This window comes from Nyctibius grandis, chromosome 1, assembly GCF_013368605.1.
Source record: "Nyctibius grandis isolate bNycGra1 chromosome 1, bNycGra1.pri, whole genome shotgun sequence".
Taxonomy (NCBI): domain Eukaryota; kingdom Metazoa; phylum Chordata; class Aves; order Nyctibiiformes; family Nyctibiidae; genus Nyctibius; species Nyctibius grandis.
In genome coordinates, this window is record NC_090658.1 from 34,929,052 (window position 1) to 34,947,502 (window position 18,451).

Genomic DNA, 18,451 nt, shown 5'->3' on the forward strand with positions numbered 1-18,451 from the left:
TTCTTTTTTCTTTTTGATTTCTTTCAGTTAATGTGTTTTTAATCTGCTTAATGTGGGCTGCATTTGAATAGTATTACATCTTCAATTAGTCTGTCGTGTGGAAGCAAGCCAGGATCTTTCCAAATGCCTGAGGATGTTATGACAAGATAGTTACTTTTCTTGTTGCTTTCTCAAACACTACCCAGTTCGTCTGCCAAGGACCCATAAAACTATATTAATCATAGTTCATTTTTTAACTTTTAAAGTTGCATCCCACATTCGTCTTCCATGAGTTTTTTTCTGGAATCGGTGAGGAATAAAAAAAGGTTTTTTGCTGTTTGTTCTGAGGTCTCCTCAGCTTACATTGACCCAATTGGTTCGTATTTGTACCCCCATAGGCAGTACGTGCATGGAAGGTACAGAATAATTTTATCTATCTATCTCCTCTAGTGTTTGCAGGATGCTATCACAAACTTCTCCTCAAAGGCCTGGCTAGATTAAGTTTTCCCCCATCTTTTCCTAGTTTCTATGGCATTTTTAAGGCTTTTATGATCTGTTGTTAGTCTGTTATTCTGCCATTTTTGCACTGATGATTCAGATTAGACTACACAGATCCAGCTAGAGTCTTAGAAACAGGACATAGAGAAGCCTGTCTTTCCATCATCTCTGGCTTTCATCACAGATTTAGCCAGAGATATTCCCAGATTTAAGTCCACACAGGCTCTTGCCAGAGCTGTACACAGAATTATACCCTCTCTCTGCCCACCACAGTGGGATGGCTCAGGAAACATTGCTGAAAGTTGTTTAAAATGTCCTTTTCACCTGGGCTATCTGATTCTGGGAGGTGTCGTTATCTATCACGGAGAGGCTGGAAGGAGCAGGATGCCACATTACAGTATGTGCTGCCACAACCCCTCAGGCTGATAATTGCTGATGGACTGACTCAGGCCAGGATCCAGTTTCAGATCTTGATGCAATAGGTTAGAATGAGGAAGGTAACGGCCTTACGTTTTGTGTCCCAAAAGAGTTAGGAATGTGAACAAAGAAAACTTTATGGAACCAGCTTCAGATATTTATCTGTTGGACCAAAATCCAGGCATCAGGAGAAGAAATGGAGTGTGTACTTCCCACTTGTCCTGCATATCGCCTTTGCTGCAGCCTAAGTCCTTCTCAGTCAACATGAAAAAGTGTCTCTGGGAGATAGGCATGTGCCCACATTACAGGGATGCTGCTCCTCCAAATGGTTCCTGTAGTGCTGGCCCAGTTTGAGGTGAGCCACAGAAGCAGCCTGGAAAATCAAATGTCAGAGCAGATTTATCCAGTGAGCAGGATTGTTAATAAATTTCCCTCTCCTGGTCCAAGTCCAGAGGAGATGGGACAGAGCTGATAGCCAGATGGGGAGGTCGAGGGAACAGGCTGCTGTCCTTGAATGATTGCCAGTTCTATCATTGGCCTCCTTCCTGTGCCCTCTGCTGCAGAGGAGACCCTGACCCCCCAGAGAGTGATTTCTGGGAGCCCACAACACCTGCGGCTGTCAGAAGTGACGGTGCTCTTCCTAATGCAGGGAAAGACGAGAGATGCAGGGCTGTGTCTGCTTCAGCAGCAAGGCTGGTGTGCTGCTGCTTCTCTGGAAACATGCTGGCAATGTAGAGAGAAGACATGAGGTTTCCAGTGGTGGACTGAGTCCTCCATAGCTCGAGTCCATGCCCTTCTCTGAGATGGGTGGTATCATCCAGGCCTGAAAAAACAGGACTGCCAAATCCTCTGCTGTCTCCATAGGTGGTTAGCAGTTTTGGGAATAAGGTATAGGGAGATGACTTTCTGTGACCAGAAATCCGCTGAAGATACATTCATGAAAAGCTATGACAGTTACAGATATGACAGATAAAGCATTTTTTTCATAATTAATTAATAGAAGAGGAGTTGGACACAGTCACGAGATTCACGCATTTTAAATGCATGCAGGTAGTGGTATGAAGGATGGAGAGGGAAGACAGGACTTTCAGATGCAGAGACGGTGGCTGTTTGGCAGCTGACTTTTTGGAGCTGGTCACTATTCTGAAAGACCTCAGTCATTTCATCTGATGGACCACCTGAACCTATCCTCATTTTTCCATCCTTCGCCCATGATTGATTTGATCTACCTTGATTCATCTGAAGATGATGATGACAGTGATGAAGAGGTAACCATCCAGAAAGTGACAGCAAACATGCTTACAGTAAAAAATGTTCTTGCCTCTCCTTTCTCTATGCTATATATACTGATCCTGTGTTTTTAAACTGCATGCATTTCTTAAGTTCCTGTATGCACCACCCCCCTTGTTACATTAATTCTTATGGGAAAAATTGCTTCAATATCTGTTGACCTCAGCTGCTTCATCTATGAGACTGAACGTTTGCCATAAATCTTTTAGTTCGAGCATCCTTTCAGCCTCTCTTTGAACGGTTACGTTTTCATTGTCGTCATCTTCCTCAGATGAATCAAGATCAATCAAGGGTGAAGGATGGAAAAACGGGGTAATGATGACAGTTAGCGGAGCAGGATATTGAAGGATTGGCAGCAGAACTCTGAGGCAGTGCATAAAGAAGTGATGGAGAACCGGGTGTGGTTGTTTGAGTTCTTCCTCCTTGGTCCAAATTCCCTACTAGGCCTGAAGGTGAGGCTGAGGAAGAGCCTGGTTTGTATGGGGAAGCTTGTCCTCTTGCCACTCTGTAGACAAGTGGAGAACCATTGCATTAACTCTTCCTGGTCTAGCTTTGCCCCATGCGTCCTTTTTGCTTACTAGTACAGACAAAGAATTCAAAGTAAACATATTAAGGAGTGCTGTTAATATTTGATTATCTTAATTGCCTTGGATTGCCCTCCTTCCCTTACCAGGCTCTTTCTGGCTTGTATCTCTCCCCTTTTCAGCTCTGATCCCACCACCCCATCATTAAAGCAGGTCTGATTTTTAATCAACATTTCTGCTTTTGGCTATGCTGCCTCTTGCTTTGCCTGCCTGTTTGGAAAGCAGCTGTGGAGGGATCATCTAGTGCTCCCAATTTAGCTTTCAAACTGAAAACAGAAGGTGAGGTAATGCTGTAGCCCAGCTGTGAGCAGAAGGCTCCGACCACCTGTGGCACTAACAATCGTTGCATTTCTAAAGCAGGGACTCTTCTCCATTTTGACAGGATTGCAGTTCTCGGAGGCACTTTCTCCTGCAGCCTCTCTTAACTTTCAGTTCTTTTATTAACAGAGTCTAAACATATGGAGGTGATTGAATTGCTCAGGCAGCTCATGATGGAATAGAAGCCTGTTGCTATTGGATTGCTGCTTGGAGTCAGCAGTCACCTCTGTCTGGTACCTCCTTCACTTGTGGGTGAGATCCTCCATAGGAGGCTAGGGGAATCTCAGTCAATTCCTTGTAGGCAGCGGCTGCATACTCTGGATGTGAGCCCTAGCAGTGACACTAATTGGATGCTGTCTGGGGTCCAAAGGCTTATAGCTATATTTGCTGTGGGGAACATGCAGGCCTGTGTCTGTTTTCCTTCACAGGGTAGCTCCGCTGTGGCACATGGCAGCTTGAACACAGGAGGTGTCTCCTGTCTAAGAGCAGGACATGTTGCCCAAGTTTCAGATGCGTGTTATGACTCAGCTTATTGATGAACTCAATAGACAAGAAGAAGAACATGAAATTAGATGGGATAAATTTGGGCTTTAAAGTCCTGTTCCAGCTTGCTCCAGGTTTGCTGTCAAACCTGGGGGGATGATCAGTCCTTTCTCAGTTGTTCCAAATCCTTCTCAGGAATGTGTAGGTCCTATCCTAGGACGACGAACTTCACAGATTGGCTGTTTTCCCTCTATTTTCCCTTCTTTACACTCTGGATGGAAACATACGGAATGCATTCTGCTGTGATGGGCCAAGCAGCTCTGTTTCTGCTCGCAAGGTTGCAGATGGTACCTGTTGATCTCCGCCCCATTATAGGCCCCTGTGCCCTGCTTGACTCTCTGCCAGGCACATGAGAGTCAGAGCTGTAGGTTCAGGTTTCTCTTTTATTTTCTGCTTTCCCAAATTTTTTGCGTGTGATTCCTCTGGCTATTAAAACTCCAGAACAGTGTTTCTGCCCAGAGAAAATAAAATCTAAATAGGAACTAAAGCTATGCTTCTGCCACCTGAAGAGTAGAGGAAGGAGAGAAAGGGGAATTGTAAAGATATATATACATACACACACGCACATATAAAATGTCAGCATCATCTTGTCAAGGACTTTGGGAGAAGAGAAGAGGGCTAAGTATTCTCTTCTAGTATTTGTTGAGGTTGGGGACTACTGAGGATAGGACAGGGTTGATCACTAGGACATAAAAACACCTACGGGGAGGACTTGCAGTAGGCTTAACTGCAGCAAGGGAGTTGGGTTTGATTGTAAGAAAAACTAGTGATAAACTCTGAAGTAAGAAGAAAGATGTGGATTCTCTGTTTTGGAAGAAAAATCTCATTTGGTTCTTTTTTTTTTTTCTTTTCCTTAGTTTGCACTGGCAATGAGTTGCTTTATTCCCAGAACTACCCAGCTGAGTAACTTACCTATGAATAATTGAGTAGTAAGATAACTGGTTCTCTGCCAAAAGTTAATGCATATGGGATGCTTTTGGTGAAAGAGTGTCATTCGCTGACTGTTAGTGAATGTTTGGATCTAAACTATTTATATGCTATTGGGAGCAGCATGTCACTGCCAGCCCAATTTGTTAAACAGAAGCATATAATAACAGATATATGGGTATGAGCTGACATCTTGTTATCTTCTAGAAGAGGCAGAACCTGAGCGGAGGCTTGGTAGTCTGACAATGCCACATATGGGAGGGCTCCCCTCTTGTGGGTATGTGGGTAGACAGGAGAGTCCCAGATACACACTAGCTGTCATCCTGTTTCACCATGCTACAACTGGCAAAATTTGCTGTGAGTTAGAGACAATATTTCCATGTTAATCTGTGGCAAAAAAAGAAAAATGTAGATTTGGGTTATGCTATTGGTCTGGCAGTAATTGAAGGTGTTAGCTCTGAAATGCCCACTCTCTTGCCCTCTTTATTTCTCTTGTGCATAACTTTGCTAATTGGGTGGTATGTGGGTGGGGGGAGGATTATCAGCATGCATCTCATACAAATGTGTATGTGTTTTCTGTACATACACCATCTTTTCCCACTTATCTTTTTCAGTTAGGGGAGCGTACTGTTTTGAAACCAGGCACTTGAAGGTAAGTGAGGCATGGGAATGAGGTGGCTTTACACTGTAGGAGAATACTTGTCTTTATAGTGTCTTGTTAGCAGGAATTATTTGGGCAGTGAGTCTGAGTGGAGTGGAGTGAGTCCCAGCATGTCTGGAACAGATCTTTTTTGAGAAGGCATATCTGTGAGGTAGAAGGTCTGGAAATTCCCACCCAGGATGGACTTTCTTCAAAGCACACTGTAAAGTGAGCTAGGGGTCTCATGTATTAATCAGCACAACTCATCATGCAGGAGAGGAAAGCCTTTAGTAAGTCTCTCTTTATTAAAACAAGGTGAAGACTGCTTGAGCTAATTGGCTTGAAAAGTTCAGAGAAGAGGAAAGCAGAAAAGCTGGTAGTGAATACATTTAATTTGCTTTTCTTCTAAAAGCAGTCAGCTAGCACAGAACTAAGACTTCTCTGCTCTGAGCTCTGCTTCTCCAGTCCCTGCACTCACTTGTCTAGCAGAAAATGTACTCAAACAAATTTGTTTTGTTTGAAATAACAATACTTGCAACTTGGCTTTTAAGCACTTAGCAAAAAATACACGTTTTATCTCTTTATACATGGGGAGACTGAAGTGCAAAGGCAAAAGGCATGGAAGATGAAAGAAAGATTCTGTCTTTTAGCTGAAATAGGTTGAGCGAGCCTTCTTCCACCTCCCCTCTTCTAGCTACTCAATTATATCATCTCTCAGAAATAAGCAGAAGAGACTGGGCTTGTAAATATTAGCTGGATATTTGTCTCCACATGGAAAACTGCTGGTGCCTAATGTGCCTTCTTGGGGTATGGGTTCTGTTGCAGGGAACAGAATCGCTCATCTGTGATTTCCCAGCCTTGTGACAATAAAAGAGCTTCCCACTTGCTCTGGTAGAGAGCTCTGGTCTCTCCTGGAGCTGAAACCATGGAGTTTTCTACCTGCTGTGAAAGCAGGGGTGCAGTATCTTTAATGCCTGTGACATCTATATTACCCTGTATTACGGGACCAGGGGCTGGGTAACGAAGGCACCCTTTGCTGGGATCGCTTTGGTTGTTTGGAGACGATTAGGGTAGACTTCATCCAGTATGACTGCAGAAGGGTACCTATCGGAATTTAAACGGATGCTGGATGGGGTCATATAGGTCTCATAAGGCCCTAATAGCAGCCTGTGCTGATATGCTTTCCGGAGACGGAAATTACTGCCTGGTGTCATTAGCCACTTCGGATAACAAAAAACAGCTAATAATTGTAACTAACCACAAAGTGCAGTCTCCATACCAGGCTATCTGTGTGTCCTTTGCAATGTTAATCCAGCAAGTGCGTGGTCAGTTAGCTCTCACATGTGGGATAAGGTGAAGACTACAAGCAGAAGTCCCACTGGTGCTGTGATTGCATGGCTAAGCTTGGAGGGAGTCATTCAGCAGAGTGGGATGAGAGCTGCTGAAAATAAAGCTGCTTTCTAATCTAGCAAGGCTTGCTATTTTCATCACTTGTGTTACGTGTTGCACTTTCTAGATTTAAATAAAAATTTAAATGATGAGTGTCTCTGGAGTAGAATAGAGGGTGTTTTTCACAGGAGAGGAAGCCTGGGCTAAGGACTGAAGCGTGGACCAGGATACAGGACTCTTGTGCTTCTTCTGTCTGATGCTGTGGGTTTGTATGACATCAGGCAGGCCATCTTTCTGCTTGTGCCTCTTCTTCTGTCCAGACATCGCTGCGCTGTGGTGCTCTTTGCAACAGCAGAAGTGTTGTTGATGTAAATCCCTGTAGAAAAATGAGAGTGCAGCAGCCCATGGCAGCTGCACAGACCAGCGGTACAATGTGGGCAGCTGACCACCTACAGAGATGGCAGTTGTCAGCCACTGGTCAGGGTGGCTACAGTGGGGAAAGGGCTGCCTGTGAGTCAGAAAGCAGGTTATGAGTGAGCTCCTCAGCTCTGAAAGCCCTTTCAAAACAAGTCAGCATTTGGGAATTGACCAGGATATGCTACTCACAGTCCTCACACTACGGTGGGAAAGCAGAGCTTGCATGTGTCCTGCATAGTAGTGTTGTACTATGCATAGTAGTGTTGTACTATGCATAGTAGTGTTGTGCAGTGTTGTACAGTGTTGTGCTGTGGTGTCTAGGATTTTCGATCTACTCGATTCTTGCCTGAGCTCTTAATCTGAGGTCTGTTCGGTCAGTGTTCCCCTGTTCTGCAGATGCAGTTTGTGTTTAAGCTTGTCACTGATTTCTGTGCATCAGTCCACTCCAATATGAGCCTTTCTTTGCCTTTCATCCATATCAGACTGAGCAGCCTTATGACAAAATCCCAATTTTTTAAAGTGAAAAGAAAGAATTCTCACTTAATTTTTTTTTTCTGTATTTACCCCACAAGTGAAAAACTTTCCATAGTGCATCACTGCCAGCTCTGACTTCATCATTGGTGAGAGAAGCATTTCTGCCTTTTGGAGGCATCTGAATTTGGTGGGAACCTGCAGCAATCAGACAGCATTGCAGGGATTACTGAGTAGCCCTTCTTGAGCTGTGCCTGAGCAGGACAGCACAGGAACAGTGCAAGGAGACTGTGGTCTCTCCTGCAAGCACTTCAGCTCTTGTAAGGAAGAACACTCCTCTCTTCTTCAAGGCTAAAATAAAAACAGACTTAAAACATGTACTTACAAACTTGACCACAGCTCAACAGCCAGTGCACTTCTCACTCATCTAGCAGGACGAGCATTTCAGTCCTGGTTATTTCCAGTGAAACCAAGAAAATAAGAGGTTATTGGGGCACAAAGCAACAAACCCTGACATTTCTCTGTTATGCTTCCCTTGCTCTTGCCCTTCATCACTGTGAACTCCATGCTAGCGTAGCAACACTTCAATGCAGAGCATCTGCTCTGGCTCACAGCAAGGAAGCTGCCTACAGCCCGGCTTTGCTTTAGGGTGCCTGGCACGCTGGAGTAGGTTGCCTGTGTTTGGCTGATTTGATTTGCTCCTAACAAGCAGGTGAGTGATTATGTTTTCTCCTGTTGCACAATAATTCTACTGCAAAGGCAAGCTGCCCTGCCTTGTGTTTCACAGCAGCCGCATCTTAACAAGGTTGCTGGAGGAGCCTTGCTCCTTCAATGTTGCCTAGAACGGTAATGCACTGCTCTCTTCACCCCTTTTGTCATTCCTCCTGCCAGCTAGCTCTTCTAGAGTTAAGCTGTGTGCTGAGAGAAAACAGCAATCATCGTCTATATTTTTTCGCTGTGTTTCTTACCAGGGCATCCTGAAGCCCTGTGTATGCAGAGGGGTTTTTTACCTCCCTCTTGAAGCGTAGTAACCTGCTGCCTGCAACGTGGCTGCTGCTTAACACAGCTGCATGCACTGGAGTTCAGAGGAGACACGGAAAAGCATTTGAGGAGCCTCTGGGCAAGGACCCTCCTTTGGCACTGGGTTAAAAACTGGGGCTGCTACTCAAGCTCCCCAAAGACCACTGTGGCAGCTTACTGATCCAGAATAGCCAGATACTGCTGTACTGAGCAGAACAGCTCCCTTACAGCCAGCAGCGATGCTGCTTCCCTGTGGGTATTAGAGGCACCTGGAAAATCATCATAATTTCTTGCACTCCCTAAAGATGTCTGCGCAGGAGTCACGTTGGAGGTCTCCGCTCCAAAACAGTCACCATCTCAGGTGCACCAGAGCTGTTAGGTTTCCAGTTCTGGGGAGTAGGAGCACCAGTTCATTTAAACAAGCTTTCTTTTGTGTTTAAGCCAGGGATGAGAAAATACTGTGTTGTTATCTGCTACGATTTGCAGTTTGAATCCCTGCCTTGGCGGTGGTCTCCCTTTTGTGTATAACCTACTTGAAGATGTGTGGGCTCCCCAGTAGGTGTTGGAGGCCAGAGCAGATGTCTGGCTCTGTAATTGCCATTGACCTTTCTTTGCTTTCATATCCACTGGCAGCCTTCAGCAACAGCTGCCCCTTGCCCTAGTATTGCATGCATCCTTCGCAGTGATGGGATGACCTCCTTCAGCGCTCTCTCCAGAAAACCCAAGGGCTCCAGGACTACCTGCAGAGTTAATGCTCGTGGGGTGTTTCCTAGTGCCAGAGACAGAAGGAGAAAATGTAATCAGTTTTTACTGTACAGGCACTTTCAGACATTCCCTTCACAAGGTGATAACATGGGCCCAGAGCCTGTCCCAATGCAAATCAAGTAAATCCCATTTCCCAGCTGAATAAGATTAAATATTATCTTCTGCATCTTTGGCTGCCCTGCTGTTCCTGTCACCTAAGGAAGCATCTGGATTGTCCCAACCCTGCTCCTCTGTGACCCTTTACCAACCCCAGATGGTCCCCCAGCAAGGCCCAGGGGGGCACTTTCCTTGCAGCGTATGTCCTTGCAGGGGGCACTTTGTCCTATTTCAGACCTTTTCTCTTCCCCTGTCCCAGCTCTGTACACAGGCACTGCTCAGTGCAGTGAGAGAAGCTGCTCTTGCATCCCTCTCTCTCCTCCTCATGAGATGGATTTCTTTGAGTACATCTGGAGCTGCTGTGCCATTTTTTTTAAGCCTTCCTTTCTCTTTTCTCTCCCCTTTTTCTCTCTCCCCCCGCCCCCATCACCAGCTAGCCATGATTATAATGTGAGACCCCACCATCTTCAATTAAGGAGCAGATGTGACCCAAGAAACGGGATAGCAGCTAGGGATGGAGATGACACATTCATGGCACTAGGTCTAATCAAACAACTTCTCACATTATTCTCACCATGAGGTGGGAGACGTGTGAGCCAAAGGCAAGTCAGCGCTTGGAGCACCCGCAGAGACACATTGCTAGCAAAGCCATCTGTAATGAGCTGACCATGCCACTCAGCACAGCAACATGAGCTCAGTCAAGGGCTCCTTTTAATCCACTTAAGTGCAGCAAAGGTCCCAGAGGCTGAGTTGAGAACGGGTTCCTAGAAAACAATCAGCCATTGTCAAACAAGAGCTGCCAGGTGGAGGGGGTGCTTGTATACTGCGTACAAGTCCCCTTGCATCTGTGTCCCTGGGAGAGGGGACACTGCTCGTACAGACCTATGGGGTGGTGCGTACCCCACCTACAGCTCTATAACACTAGCGACATCTCCATCTTCATCACAGATGGAGCTGACCCCAAGGGAGGGGAAAGATTGGTGGGCTGGAGCCCTCCAGGCATGGCTGTGCTCAGGGCAGGAGGGATTCTGTGTGACCTGTAGTTCCTGGTGGAGCTGTGTCTGCGGCGCTGCAGATGCTGCGTTGCAGGTTTTTGGTCCTGGCTGTGCTTGGCAGCTCTGCAGACCTTTAGAGGAGGCAGGTTCTTTGTAGATCTGTAGTGCATAGAAGTTTTCTGTGGAAGAGTAGGTGCTTTGAACCTGGAGAAGGTGATTTGTGATTGCGTTGGAGCTGCTGTAAATCAGTTCTCCCTCTTTTACGTTCAGGTTAACAGCAGTTTTGTGTTCAGGAAGCCTTTCTCATTTTAGAGGGAGAGTTTCTGGTTATTCCCATGCTGTAGTTGTTTTAATTAAGAGTTTATTGCAAGCAAAACATGTCCATCAGATGGCTGTGGAGATTGAAGTCCTCTGCCATTGCATTAAATAAGGGGTAATACAAGCAATACCAATCCGGTCTTTCTCCTTGCTCTGCCTCAACCATGCCCGAATCGTGAGGGTCCTGTAAATTTTTACAAGTGCTAAAGAACAAGACTTAGTAGCCTCCCTTTGCTGTTGACCAGAAGAACATGAATGTAACTGCTCAGGAGCATACCTGCCTGCTCAGGGAGTATAGTTTATGCTGGGTATGAGGACTATGGTTATTCTGATTAGGAACTGAGGATTGAATCCAAGCTGGGGTGCTCATCTTCTGGAGTTGCACTTCTCACATGAAAGAGCAGGGCTCGGTAGCTCCTCCAAGCAGTCCCTCACTGTGGGATGAGTACTTGCTGAAGGCCACCCCTACCTAATAAATGGGAGGGAGGCCTAATAAGTGGGAGGTAGCCGCAGCCCAGTCAGAAGGGGATGTCAGACGACTATGGCTGCCTTTGGTTTGATGAAGCCTGGTTTCTGCTAGGAAATAAATATCCTCTTGGAAATCATAGGTGCCTGTCTCCTCAGTGGCACCGCCAGGGTGGTCGCACTGAGTGAGAGGGCTGTTCCCTGACGGCGTCCCGTTTGTTGCTCTGTTCGATCTCCAGTCCCCCCCGTGGTGGAGCCAGCCTTCCAGGACGTGCGCCAGGGCATGGGGCGCAGCGTCACCCTGCGCTGCACCATGCTGAAGGGCAGCCCTATGAAGGTGGCCACTTCCGTCTGGCGCTTCAATGGGACGCTTCTGGCGCAGCCCCTGGCAGAGCAGCAGGACTACTCAGAGTTGAAGGTGGACAGCGTGAGCCGGGAGACCAGCGGTAGCTACGAGTGCAGCATTTCCAACGACGTGGGGGTCTCCACCTGCCTCTTCCAGGTGTCTGGTAAGTCACAGAGCGCACATTGGAGCGAGCTGTTGGATGGGGTCATGGAGGAGGGAAGCTTGCTCCCAATAAACTGGGGCCAGTACAAGCAACTTCTACTGCCTCCTCTGTTAACAGCACTGTGTTCAAAAGGGATGACTTTCCATAAGCCAACAGGGAGATCTGCCTCCATCGTTCAAGCAGTCCTTCAAGTCTGGAATGGACCTGGGGCAGTTAATGGCAGACACTGGTACATTTTAGCAGTGTTTGACCTCTTGCCTGAAAGATACAGGACTTTATACTTGAGGCTGCCATCAGCTTTCAAACTTGGACAACCTGTATATTAGATACGTATTGACCAAAGGGGAGTGAAAGGCTCTACATCCCCCTCAGCAGCCTCCAAAACCATCTGATTTCCCCGTTAAAAACAAACAAAAATTGTATTAAACATTCCTGTAACTTCCCTGTGTCCTCTGGCTGTCTTTGTGTCATGATGCCTGCTAGGACAAATGTAAGGTGGGAATGGATACTAGTACTCAGTGGATTTGCTGCTCACAGTTTTCTGTGAATCCAGCAGGCACCATAACGGGACTCCTCTCCAGCACCTGCAACTGCAAAGAGGGATGGCAGAGTTATAGCATCTAAAACCACACGTCTGACTTAGCCTCTCCAGCTGATCATTAAATCTGCTTTTCCCATGACCCCAGAATTGACTTGGGCACCAGTTTCTAGACAAGCTCTCTGATGAAGTTGCCTTAGTAAGCAGTAAATTCAGCCAAAATACTGGGTTTTCAGTCCAGGGCCAGGTTATAATACTTTTAAAGTCAGGGCTGAAAAAAGGAGAATAAATAACATCCAGAGAGACCTGATTTTGAAGCAGATTTTTCCAAGGGTTTGGAAAAGCTCAGATTATGCTGTAACTCTGAGATGCTCTCAGAAATGGGGAAGCCCAAACCACTTCTACTGTTTGGGCCCCTTTTCAGGACCTTGCTTTCAGCCCTTGAGATCTCCTGGAATTTGCCTGGCAGTGGATTTTGCTTGAGAGCTTTGGCCCTCTCTACCTTTTCTTCATATGCTTGCAACTGTCATGTCACTAATGAAATGATGGCAAACCATATCCCACTGTGAGCCACTGTGGCAAACTTTGTCCCCAGCAAGCTTAGGAATGCTCCCAGGATCCGAATTTCTTGCTGTAAATAGTAACAACTACACCTTGCCACCCAGTGTCCCATACTGTGCCCCGTGAGATAAAATCCCCTCAGCAGAAAGCAGAGTTCACCCCTAGAGAGCACTCATCGGGAAAGCAACAAGCTTGTATTTTCCTGCATCCCTTCTCTGTTTCCATGGCATTGCTATCTGATGGTGTCTTTTCAGCTTCGGACATCTCTGCCTGTGTCCTGGACAGCTACAAATCAATTAGACCTTCCTAGTCTGTAGAGCAATCTAAAAAATAATCCGGCGGCTAGACTGCTGTGTTTGGGCTCAGGACCACTGTAGTTTTAATTCCCATCTGACACAGCCTTCCTGAGTGAGCAGGGGGAATGGCAGAGTCTCTTTTTGTTTCTGTTTCTCCTCTGTGAATGAAGGACCATAAACTTTCCTATCTGACAGGGAGGCAGTGACTCATTTGTGACTGTGAGGTGTTCAGATGTACTGGAAACAGAGTACATAAACCTGGCCAGGATGGGATTACTTTCGTCTGTGGACGGGAGATCAACTTTCTGAAATGTTTTGGAAGGATAGCGAGACATCCAACCCACCTCCCTTGAGCAAGATGTTAGGGCAGCCCATACTGGTCACCACCTGCTCTCCTACTAGCTACAAGCACAGAAAAGCCCTGAAAGATGGAGTGAATAACCTTCAGCTCTTCCCATCAGCTGTAAGCAAAAGACAAAACTTTCCAGCTATGGTAAAAGTTTCCAGAAAGGAAGTTCCAAAAGTATCTTGATGTGCTGCATTTCTAATAGAAGGCTTTTTTTTTAGCTTCTGTTTCCATCTTGGAGTCAATTAATAAGGAATTAATCTCATTCAAGATGATGATTATCATCAGTTCTGATTTTATTTTGGAATCCATTATGAAGCTTGACTTCCACAGTCAATACAAGTTGAATAAGCAGCAATTAGTCTCTGAGGTGCTTCTGAACTTCTTGTTTGTGCAAAAATTCAAGTCAATAAAAATAATAAGAAAAAAAGGACTTGAAAATAAACATCAATATTATCCATCTGAGTTCATAAAAAATAAACATTGAATCCTTTCGAGCCTAATTATAACCACACAGAATGGCAGGGCCCGTGATTCAGGTGGAAAGGTGCAGCAGACTGCCTAGGGAGATGGTGTTTATGTCTGTTCTGCTCTCCAGCATCGCTTGCTGCCCAGGCATCTTTCTGGTTTCTGTTAGTGGCTCAGGTCAGCAGCCGCTGGAGAAATGATGGGAAATCCCTTCTCTGAACCATCCAGTTTCTCTCTAGTACATCGTTTCTCCCGTATTTCCCTTCCTCCTGCTGCCCTCTGTTTTTAAGGGGAGATGTGGGTTTAGAAAAGGTATCTCCACCCCTGCAAAGGCTCCCGCTGTTTTTACCCAGGCTGAGGTCAGCATCGCTTTTGCTGCTGATTTGACTCTTGTGTTACAAAGAGGTTGGAGCGCTATGTTGCTGAGGCAGGGGAGATGCAGAAGGAGCAAGGTCTCCTTTTTAATGCCATGGTCCCTGTGTGATAAATAACACTTTTCCTGTGACCTACTGGCCAAATGATCTTTCCTCAGGGTTTGTTAGCAGGAGACTCTGTGAAGCAGCAGATGAAACAGGAGAAATGCTGTTTTAAAGCTGTTACCTCAATCTCAGCTACAAAGCAAGAGAGAAAAGATTAAAGCTGGTTCCAGCTGGAGAACTTAAGCTGTTCCCACCTTCTCTGGTGTCGGTCGTGCCCCACTGGTGTTGTAGGGCTGCTAACCCTCCCAGTAATTCAGGCTGTGAAAGCAGTAGTGATTCACAGAAAATGATGGCATGTCAGTGCAACAGCAGCTACAACAGTAAAGGTGTCCGTCATGTCCGAGGCAAGAGTTGGGCGAGCAGAACTGTTCCACTCTCACCACATCCGTGTAACTTATGTTCCCCTTGATCCCACTCTTACTTTCCTCCTTCTTTTTTTCCCCCCCTCCAGCAAAAGCTTACAGCCCAGAGTTTTACTATGATACTCCCAACCCCACCTTGAGCCAGAAGCAATCCAAGAATTACTCTTACGTCTTGCAGTGGACACAGAAGGAGCCTGATGCTGTGGATCCCATCCTCAAGTATCGCCTGGAAGTACGGCAGGTAAGTTCTGCTCTTCTGGAACCTTAGCGCATGCCCTTGGGAAGGGGACCTCTCAAGAGGCAGTTACATCGATGTCTCCTTTCTGGTTAAGAGCTGAAGGTGATGAAATTGCCAGATGCTGATGGGCTTGCACCTTCCCCACTGAATGGAAGAGACAGGCCAAGTGCACAGCTCAGCATTCGTTTTTATGTCTAGTGTTGGGTACAATTGAGGGCTTTCAAAGCCCTTGCTGCCTCCCATCGGACTGTTCATGCTCAGTGTTCTGAATGAGGTTTTAATGTGAACAAAACCCCACAGTCATTAGTAAGTATTGTAGATTTTGTAGGCCAAAGACTCAAGCGAGTGGAATTCCACCCTCCTCACTTGTATGAAATAAAGGGAATAAGCTGAAGAGCTCTCCAGACAGGAACTGCAGGAAAAAGTCATTGGCTGTTTGTGTTGCAGAAGGGCTTTTACACTGTCACAGTAATGAAGCTATTTGGACTATATAACCTCTGCAGGGGAAGAGAAGAGGGTTTTAAGGTTTCTGAGTCTGAAGAGAAATCGTACCAGAGGGTGGGGGTCGGGGGGGTGTGTGTGTGTAGAACTGACAGAAATCTGAAGAGATCACTGGTTGGAGAAGGTTAGGGAAAAGAGTCTGATGTTTTTAAAGAGCCCATTAACCTAGCAGGATTGCCAGGTACTTTCATCCACACTCAGCAAAGTGCCTGCGCTCAACAGTTTTTAAAAATGGGGACACGTAAAATTGGTGGTTCTTGCCATTCAGTGGCAGCTTGGAAGTAAATGCATTTTGCAACGAAAACTTTGTTTACTGTAGATAGAAACCAAATAATTAAAAAGATCCAAATGTCTCCTCTAGTTCTGCACAGTAGGCTCCAATTTTATGTATCCGTTTGATTGTGAGCTCTCTGGGGTGGGACAGCCTTTGTTTGTTACTCAAACTGTGTAGAGCACATTGTCAGTGCTTAATAATAATACAGGACACAGGGGAGCCTCTAATAATGAAGGCAGTTTGTCATAGTACCCCTTCCCTCTTAGCCAAGTTTCGCTATTATCAGCACTGCAACTCAATGAACTAATTTGTGATTTTCATCCTTCTCCAGCGATATTGAGGTTTTTTTCCTTTTGCATGGTGCCTGAAAATAACCTTGGATCTGTTCCTCACGGAGCTCCTACTGAAAGGGATCAAGAAAAGGGAAAAATCACATTTCTGCTTTAAGTTATGACATGAAGGAAGCCGACTGCCCATGCAAATTTAACCCTCCCTGCTTTTGTTCATACCCCGTTGGTTACTGCTGTTAATGTTTCTTTTGCAGCATCGCTACATAGTTGTGACTGTTTAGTGGTGTGTTTTAGAGGAGCGTTGTACCATGGCCCTGCTGTATCCCACCTTCATGTATGGGCAGTGTCTTAGAAATGGCCACAGGTGCCATTGTGGTGGCCTGAGTCTGAATAAGGGAGGGCAGAGAGAGGAGGAAGCAGAGGAGTTTTGCTCCCGCTTCTGTCAAGTACAAGCAGGAAACACTCTGGAAAAGGTTTTCATGGTATTGCCCCCTCCTGGCCTTCCTCCGATGAAGACACTTGTATTTCATGGTGAGGTCTCTGCCTCCATGTGCCGTACTGAGATCTCACTGAGCCCTTTTCATTTCCTTGTCTCAGAGGATCACATTCCCCTCTCATCTCCAACCTGCCACTTCCCAGAGCTGCCTCTGTGCTCCTGTCCTGCCTTCCAGGCGTTTTCCTCACGATGTCTCATTTGGGCTCCAATCAGCCTTGTGACACCTCCTGACCTTTCACCCTTTCCCTTGCGCCGTCACCCTCTTCCACATCCCACAGGTTTGTCTGTTTCGTTGCGCCTTCTTCCCCATGCTGGGGCACCTGGGCTGAGCTTTGTGTCCTGCTGTTCCATCGTTGGACTGCAGAACATGGTGACATTACTGAACATAACTGTGAAAAGCTCAAAAGCTCGAAAGCGCTGCTGACTGGAGAGCTCTTAAGAAAGCGGATTTGTCTGCCTGAATGAGGAGCCGCTGTTTACTTGTGTGCCCTTCTCACTGGATACACTGGCTTCCAGGCACTAACTGTGGCGGCACAGAAATTCTCCTAGAGAGCTAGGATTGAAGTGGAATATTTTCCTCAGATAAAACAGGCCTTACACACAGCCAGTCACGACTGATGTATCGCCAGCATCAAGCTGAGGAAAGCTTACCCAGCCAGGCAGCTCACCTTCTCCTCCAGCTCTGGGAGCTCCCCAGCCTCAGTGGTCGGTGGCAGGCGCTCTTCAGCATCTTAAGGATGAATGGGACAGCAGCAGCAGCGTGCAGTCTCAGGGTGGTGAGGGACTGTCTGGGAGATGTTAACTCTTGCTGAGCTGGAATCCAAAGGGCAGCCAGCTGGGATGCCCACTGGTTGTAAAATGCTTTGCTGGTTTTCATTTTGCTCTCCCCAGTTTGCTTGAAGAGCTCTTGGCATATCTAATATGAAGATCCCGAAGTAGCAGGATGCTTTGCAAGGCACCTGGGAACCCTTGAATTAAATTTGCTTGCTGCAGCTGCTGAAAATGGGGCTGGGTGAGAGTCAAAGTGCTGCTTATTAATTGGCTTGTGCTGTGGCTCCTCTAACTCTTCCTGTTCAACAGCTTCTGAGGGCTGGTTGGGCATTCCTGGGGGAATTTGGTTTCCAAAGTGATGCATGGGGGCTCCCAGCAAGACAGGCAGGTGCATTTCCACAGGAGCTGATTGTTCCCAGCACCGCGGAGCAGGCTGAGTGGCACAGCAGACGTACCAGTTTCAGCAGAATAAGAATTAACCTTCAATTAAAACCAAATAAACAGCCTGACAGCTTGGAGCCACTGATCCAGGCAAAGTGCATACGATAGCAATGTGGAGCAAGCTTCTTGTAAAGCCTCTGTTGTATGTCTTGGCAAATAGGCTGTTATTTCCCGGAGTGCATCGGTCATGTGGGCTAGGCAGTGGCTTTGTGTTGAGTGACAATTCAGAGGGGAAGACATCCCCACCGAGGAACTGCAGGGGCCTCACAGACTTCTGTCCTGATGGCTAGGGAGGTTTTTCCTTTCTTGCTCCAAGGCAACAGATCCAAATTCCGACCACCTTACTTTATCTTAGCCAGTGAACTTAATGAGTTCACAGCCTTGGGTGGTTTGGTTGTGGGTGGATGCCATGAGGCTTTTGGGGTATTTGTTTGGTCAGCTTTTTTTCTTCCATGTATTCTTGTAGCATAGAAAGGCACTGAGGCACTGCACTCCAGCTGAAAATGTTTTTCATTGCTTGGGGATTCAAAGCAGCCTCCCCAAACCAGATCTTTGCTTAAAAAATAAAACGCCTTTTAAGTTGCTTGCTTCTCTCTGTGTATTTTATCCCCTCCCAGAGCTCTGCTCTAACATTAAAGAGAAATGAAAAGCCATCTAATATTGCAAGCAGGTTGCATCCTGGAGGAAAGATCTGAGCTGGGCTGGTGGTTACGGTTACAGGGGATAGTGGCAGAATTACTGTGCACTTA

General features: G+C 46.4%; 1 protein-coding gene across 1 annotated transcript in view; it reads left to right on the top strand.

Moving 5' to 3' along the window:
• MDGA1 (MAM domain containing glycosylphosphatidylinositol anchor 1) overlaps window positions 1–18,451 on the top strand; it is a 147,702-nt gene that overhangs the window by 83,725 nt on the left and 45,526 nt on the right. The window contains exons 9-10 of the mRNA XM_068410735.1: window positions 11,372–11,641; window positions 14,781–14,932. Of these exons, the coding sequence (XP_068266836.1) occupies window positions 11,372–11,641; window positions 14,781–14,932 (422 nt within the window). The remainder of the gene's footprint in view (window positions 1–11,371; window positions 11,642–14,780; window positions 14,933–18,451) is intronic.